Source organism: Alosa sapidissima, chromosome 11 (assembly GCF_018492685.1).
Source record: "Alosa sapidissima isolate fAloSap1 chromosome 11, fAloSap1.pri, whole genome shotgun sequence".
Classification (NCBI taxonomy): Eukaryota; Metazoa; Chordata; class Actinopteri; order Clupeiformes; family Clupeidae; genus Alosa; species Alosa sapidissima.
Genome location: NC_055967.1, coordinates 25,543,631 through 25,551,130, shown reverse-complemented (window position 1 = coordinate 25,551,130; position 7,500 = coordinate 25,543,631). Strand labels below are relative to the sequence as shown.

The 7,500-nt window shown below is 45.3% G+C and overlaps 1 protein-coding gene across 1 annotated transcript in view; it reads right to left on the bottom strand.

Annotated features, from left to right (window-relative positions):
* The window catches only part of LOC121724304 (cGMP-inhibited 3',5'-cyclic phosphodiesterase A-like), a 93,311-nt gene that overhangs the window by 26,201 nt on the left and 59,610 nt on the right, over positions 1-7,500 (bottom strand). The window contains exon 4 of the mRNA XM_042110758.1: positions 2,965-3,122. Within this exon, the coding sequence (XP_041966692.1) occupies positions 2,965-3,122 (158 nt within the window). The remainder of the gene's footprint in view (positions 1-2,964; positions 3,123-7,500) is intronic.

Here is a 7,500-nt window from a genome sequence, read left to right as displayed (position 1 = left end):
CCATGGGGAGGCCCAGGTCAAAGGTCAACAACTGCAACGCCAGACACCTTGTCCATCTCCGCCGCCTCTGCAGGAGGCCTGTGTGAAAGGCACGCTGAAGCCAGCGCTGCCTTTTGCTATTGTGTGCTTAAACGTTTCTGAACTGCCAATTCATGGGACTGTTGTGTTCCTAACAGATGTCACAATCAACTCGTGGCACTTTCCTGAGCTTATGCAAGATTGATGGCAGTGTTTATCACAAAGGAGGCACGAAGGCTTTAAAAATGCATTTCATGTAAGTGTACTTTTTTGGGGGGGGTTTGGTTGGGAGGGGGTTAAATTTACGGCATAAACTAAATAAAGTCACGAAGCAATATTTTCTAAAATCTGATTTTGGCCACGTTCGTATGTGGATCTAATCATTCACTGTAAGCACCAGTGTCAGAGTTCGTTGACGTAGCCAAAAGGTAACGTCAACCTGTCAACAGTGACCGATTTATCATAAGATACTGAGCCTCGCAACTGCAATCACTCATCAAACATTTCACAAAAAACAATCTGCATCGGGACAGACAAATCAAATACAGGCCAAATATGATTGTCAGCCCAAATAGCCAGTCCAGTGAACAGTCACGGCCGGACGCAGGCCTGTCTTTCAACATGGCTGCTGCTCCAGGAAGCCATTACTGCTGTTCATTTTTTAAAAGCGTGGCCTGTTCAACACATTGAACACGACAGACACGTCTCTGCACTCTGCTGGGAGGGCCTGAGCAGAACAACACACACGCGCAGGTTGTGCTCTGAGTTTGTACAATCACACCAGATGTGAGAGAACCACACACACGCGCGCAGGCTGTGCTCTGAGGGCCAGATGTACGTACATTTGCAAACGTAGCGTTATCAGCGCCATGGACAAACCGCAGATTGCGAATGCTGTCAGACCCAAATTTCCGTCGTATTTATCAAACTAGTGTAAACTGCGCCTTTCTCTCCCTTTAGGGTTCTACACACAGTTGCGTTCCGTCAATGTATGCCAGTGGGTGTTCCCGACGGTAGCTATGCAAATGACCATAGTTACAACATTAAAGTATAACCATAATTTGATTGGTTGGTGCCGTCCTTTGATTGGCTTTATTGGCCGGTGCCCTCTGTCGGTGCAGCAACAGCTGAACTTCTCAACGTGAGTGACGGGAGAAACAGGACGCAACTGACCCACAATTCAGTTTGGCAACGGATCACGTGAGCCCATGTAAAGTGAATGGGATGCGTCTCCAGCACTGCAACGCACGCAACTGTGTGTAGGAGCCGTTTCTCAACCCATAAAAGCAATTTACGAACGTCCACAACTGAACGGCAGAGCTCTAGAGAACTGGTGCTCTAAAAAAATACTGTTGTCTTTGAAAGGTTCTTTTATTGACGCATTGAACTGCAATTTGGATTAACACCTGCTTTTACAAGGCGGAAGTATTTGTACATACCGCGGAATACATAATCAGGCGCTCTTTACGCTTCCCCTCCCATGTTTCTAAGCTAAACTCCCACTTTCCCCTGGATACTCCCATGAATGCATATGCATGACACGGAAAACGCAATTAGCCATTTTCAGCTCCCGTGACAGTCAATTTGCGCTTTTAGATCATTGCGGCCTGTTGTACATACCTCGCAATGATTTTACACGCACGTTGCGAAACAAATACGCCTGAAGTGGGCGCAAAAGCATTAGTACATCTGGCCCTGAGTGTGTACAATCACACCAGAGGTGACAGACGGCTGGAGTACAAAGGCATGGCGTGCTAAAGTATACAACCGCCGCACGGGGATCAGAGAAAGTGGAAGAGGCTCCAAAGCCCTCCGTCTCATAAGGCACGCCGTGCTGCACGAACATGTGATCACAACCTGTCCTCAGAGGCCTGAAAACCAATGTGTGTTTGTGTGTGTGTGAGAGAGTGTGTGCACACGCCCCTCTCTCTGAGTGTACCTATGTGTTTCTGTGTATACTGTGTGTGTGTGAATGTGTACCTGTGTGTGCATATGTGTGTTTACCTGTGTGTGTGTGTGTGTGTGTGTGTGTGTGTATGTGTATTGGCATACTAATCACTCTGGCTTGGCTTTGTTTGCACAGAGGCGGTGTGATGCCATAACAAGCTCCATGACTGTGATGATTCAGAAGCAGGCTGTGTACACAAACCCCAGAGAGAGAGAGGACAGAGGAGCCATGTTTGGGGCCAACACCAGGTATAAACAAACACCTGCTACCAATCTCTTTCCCTCTCTCTCTCTCTCTCTCTCTCTCTTTTTTTTTCTCTCTCTCTCTATCTCTCTCTTTCCCCTTCATCTCTCTCATTTCCTCTCTTCTCAGATATATTCTACCAATCTGGCACATTGAATGCGTCACCACTAGGCATCACTGGAGGACCCTGAGGTCATCTGAACGGAGTCATGTGATCAGAATGGCCACTCTGGTCTCCTCTCCCCTCCTCTCTCTGCTCGCATGGCTGAACGTCGTCTCAGAGGTCTCCCGAGCGACTGTTTGACTTGCCCCTCGATGGGCGGCCATTTCCCGCCAATGTCCCGATCCCTCTGCCCTCGGAGCGCGCCCACGTGCGCCGGCGTTCCTTCCAGCTCACTTCCCTTCCCCCTATTAGTGAAATTTTCTCGCAGCACTTGGCTGTTGTTGGGCGTCTCGTTGCCCCTTCTTCCAGCCGAGCAGAGCGACGCGCCTTATTGGACACGCTGCAACAACATTCAACACGGAGCAGACGGATGCTTGGATTGGACCGTTTCAGCTGAAGAGAGACGCCCACTGAAGTGGGTACAAACCCAGAGAGGGCGATCCAAATTCCAACTTTGCAACATTCACATCTCCATCACCACACCCATCCCCCATCGCCATCTGCACATCTCTCCTCTCCAGCGTTTCAGTGGCGGCGGCACGACTACAGAGCGAGGGGGGGGGGGGTTGGGGGGTGGACGGGCTGGCAGTACCTGCAGATGAGGGGTTCATGGTAAGGCTTGATGCTGGCGCTGCGGTCTCGCCGTACTGGTGCCGGCTCAATGGTGGGCAGCCCCGTGGCCGAAGTGGTGGTGGTCCAGGTGGACGAGATCTTCCGCAGCAGGCCAGGGGGTAAACTACGCTTCAGGCGCTACGCAGAGAGAGAGAGAGAGAGAGAGAGAGAGAGAGAGAGAGAGGGAGGAAAAGAAAGACAAGAGACAGAAACACAGTACACAAGACAAGACATCAGTATGACTGTAGAACAATCAGTAAACTACTACAGTACATGTAGTTAACAAGCAGGTAGCTGCATCACACTGTGCAGAAACCAAGTGAGAAAGAGGTGACATAGAGAGGATTCACTACTATATTTATATTTGATATTTATATTTATATCATATTTTATATTTATATTTATATCACGACTATACATATATATTTCTATACTTATTTACTGAACATTATCACAAATTGTAATGAGCTAATTCTTATAATTAGTTTTTTTTAAAACATTTTAGTTTTCAGTCTACTGCCTACTAACAGGCAATAATGTCTGTGAAAGAGAAATGTCAACTGACAACATTCTTTCTTATCATGAGAGCACAGACAGGACACAGACTGTTTGAAATACAGCAAAGCAATGAAAGTTAAAAATGATAGGTTCATAGGTTGTCCATTTGGGTGGCGAACTCCTGGATAGACAGGCAAGCAACCACAAAGCCCTTACAGCAAGCTTTTACCACTACAATCGGCCATGGAAACGAAGTCTTTCTCTCTACCCACCTCCCAAGACTCTCCGGAGAGCTGAAATCTAATTAAGTACTTTGCTATTCATTTGGCACTGCTTTCCTAAGGTCGTTTTACAAAGTTCTATGTCAAGCTAAAAATACACAGGGAGCACTGAGATGGGCCTCAGAGGTCCTCTGAAGTGTATCGGTGCATCCCTTTGATTTGCCACGAGCGACTGGCGAGGCATGCAGAGCGACCGCGTTCCTTCAGGTAATGATCTCGTTGAGATGCTCGCTCTCTCTCTCTCTCTCTCTCTCTCTCTCTCTGCATCCACAAAAAATGGCATCCCTTGTGACCCTGTCAGGGTGCTAATCGTAATGTGCCCCCTTCAACTAACCAAGAACCTCTGCACAACATTTTCACTGTTTTTGCTCCCAGATCTTTTTCCTGTTGACACAGCTGTGGAAATCGAACACAGCTCTGCTCTCATCAAGCCAGACATGCATGTTTTCTCTCCCTCTCTCTCTCTCTTTCTCTCTCTTTATCCTCCTCCTTCTCTCTCTTCCTCTCTATCTCTCCTTCTTCTCTCCCTCCCTCTTTCTCTCCTCCTCCTCACTCTCCCTCTCCTCCTTCTCTCTTTCCCTCTCTCCTTCTCTCTTTCCCCCTCTATCTTTCTTCTTCTCCCTCTCTATCTCTTCTTCTCACTCTCCCTCTCTCCTCCTTCTCTCTCTCTCCTCCTTCTCTCTCTCCCTCTCTCCTTCTCTCTCTCCTTCTTCTCTCCCTCTCTCTCTCTCTCTTCCTCTCTTTGCACAGCATATACTCCAGTCAGTCGTGTACTTCTGAGGGAAAAGACGGACATCATTGGGACAGATGTCAGAGGACATGGATACGAGTCAGTGTCATGACAAATCATGCAAATGTTCCATGGATACGAGTCAGTGTCGTGGCAATTATGTTCATGTTTCATGGATACGATTCAGTGTCGTGACAAATCATGCCAATGTTCCATGGATATGAGTCAGTGTCGTGACAAATTATGTTCATGTTCGATGGATACGAGTCAGTGTTGTTACAAATGATGTTCATGTTCCATAGATACGAGTCAGTGTCATGACAAATCATGTTCATGTTCCATGGATACGAGTCATTGTCGTGACAAATCATGTTTATGTTCCATGGATACAAGTCAGTGTTGTGTGACAAATCATGTTCATGTTCCATGGATACGAGTCAGTGTTGTGACATGTTTATTGTTGTGTTGTAATTGTCATGCCATTGTGACATCTGTAAATCATTATCTGTGTGTTGCACATGCCTTTACTATAGACCCTTTCAACAATAAAAACAAAAACAATGCTTGAACGTTCTATTTGGTTCCCAATCTACTTCCTCTGCATTAAGATATCTTATTATACGGCTCTTCACAATGCAAGTAGAATCCTCCATTGACTTGAATGGGATTTCCAAAAGTTCTAGCGGTCATTATTTCTTGGGAAAGGACCTCTGAAAACAAGAATGACCGCTGTCAATGGCAACGGAGTTTGCGCTTGGAATTTCATTCAAAAGTGAAAGCAGACGGTTGATCAGCTGTGTTCTAAAGAATGTTTGATTCAAGTTCAGCGTGTGTTGCGAACTATTTGTTTGTCAACAAAAGCCACAACGAAACGGTAACAAATAAGTGTAAAGAGACATATCATGGAGTTTATTTTTTCGTTTTGGCAAGTAGCCGTATAATAAGCGGGATAATGTATAGAACGCCGGTCATCATGGGAAAATAAGTCCCTTCAGGGCGAAACAAGACCCCTCCGCTGGCGCGTCGGGGTCCGGTTCGCCCTGTCGGCACTTATTTTCCCCATAATGACCGGCGTTCTATACATTATCCCTTACATATGGAATGTTAAAACGGAAGCCTTGTGGGGCCAACTATGATGCTGATAATGGAACTCTCTTGAAAGGGTCTATATCGGATGCTTCGTGTCAGCTATGGCTGTGTCAGACACTTGTGTTCAATTATTTTGATCACATAGTGCGGGAATGATGGCAAAAACCTCCCTTCCTACCAACCGGAGGATCCATCAAACGTCATGTAAAACACCTACCAGCACGTTCATTGCTTTATCATGCAACAACCTCTCCAGAGGTTTTGTTTTTGGTGCATTTTGTCTGTTTGTTTGTCTTTAAACATAATTTTCTACTATCTTAGATTTTAGTTTCGCATTATGTTGCAAGCAGTCCGATAAAATAGTGGCGGTCCACTACAAATTGTCTACCAGCCTTCATGCCATTTCAACTCAAAACACTTTTAATTTGTTAGCCTACTTTATAAACTTATCTAAGTGACAACATTACAGCATTTAGGCTATGTTAACCTCAAGCCTAATATTCAAACTGCAGTCCGAGGGATGCATTTGTCCAGAAAACATTGTTAAACTTAGCCTAGAGGCTAGGATACATAATCACATATTTGGAGATGATCTGAAGTGGGATGCTTCCATAACATACTGATTTAAAAAAGAGAAAATGTGATAAGCCTATAGGCCAGCCTATGGCATTTCTCATATCTCGCAGATAATTTGGTTATAGTCCTGTTTTGCAGATGGTTTTGTGCAAAGCAACTAGGCTACATTTTTACGCATAATAGATTTAGGCAACAATAGCAATAGCTTATCACTAATAACGGCACAAATAGGCTAATGAATGTTCATTTATTGAAGTTTCAACATTGTACAGTGTTCCTACATGTATTCATGTTCCAACACAAGCCTACATGTATCCATCATGTTCCAACAGAATAAGTACATGTTGCACCAATTCTGGGCACATGTTGGTATGTACAGTAGGCTGCTTATAAAAAGGCAATATTCTGATACATGTCAGCAAGGCGGGTGTGGTATGACTGATACATGTCAGCAAGGCGGGTGGTATGACGTTTGGTGGACGATCGGTTGGTCGATCAGATGGACGGTCAGAAGGTTTTTGGCATGACTCCCGCACCATACGATCAGACAAACATGGAAATAGTGGTCACACAGCTGCAGCACAGGTACCGTAGGTGTTAGGTCTGAATAGGTCTCAGAATAGAGGCCTATTCTTTTTTTCTGCATGCTTTGCCCATGATTGTGAGGGTGTTTTACCAGCTGCCTGTAATCCTGAGCATTTGATATTGAGCATGAAGTCAACTCCCTATTTAGACAATCTTGCTGTAATTTTCAGGTATGTGAATTGAGTCACACTGATACTAAGCCTTGCTAAGACAACACTGCAAAACTGCTTTTCTAATCAAGTGTGATTAATGTTATATTAAGATAAAAAATCTAGTTTGTATTTTTTTTAGTGAAGACTTACCTAGTTCTGTCTTGTCTAATTTTGACTTAATTTAATAAGAGTTTGAAATATTTTAAGCCATTTTATGAAGACAAATTTACTTAACGCACTGGCAGCTGGGGGCAGCCGGCAGTGGGGGCAGCCGTGGCCCACTGGTTAGCACTCTGGACTTGTAACCGGAGGGTTGCCGGTTCGAGCCCCGACCAGTGGGCCGCGGCTGAAGTGCCCTTGAGCAAGGCACCTAACCCCTCACTGCTCCCCGAGCGCCGCCGTTGTAGCAGGCAGCTCACTGCGCCGGGATTAGTGTGTGCTTCACCTCACTGTGTGTTCAATGTGTGCTGTTTGTGTTTCACTAATTCACCGATTGGGTTAAATGCAGAGACCAAATTTCCCTCACGGGATCAAAAAAATATATATACTTATACTTAATACAGCTAAATCTGGTTATTTTTAAGACAAATTTGATTTTTGCACTG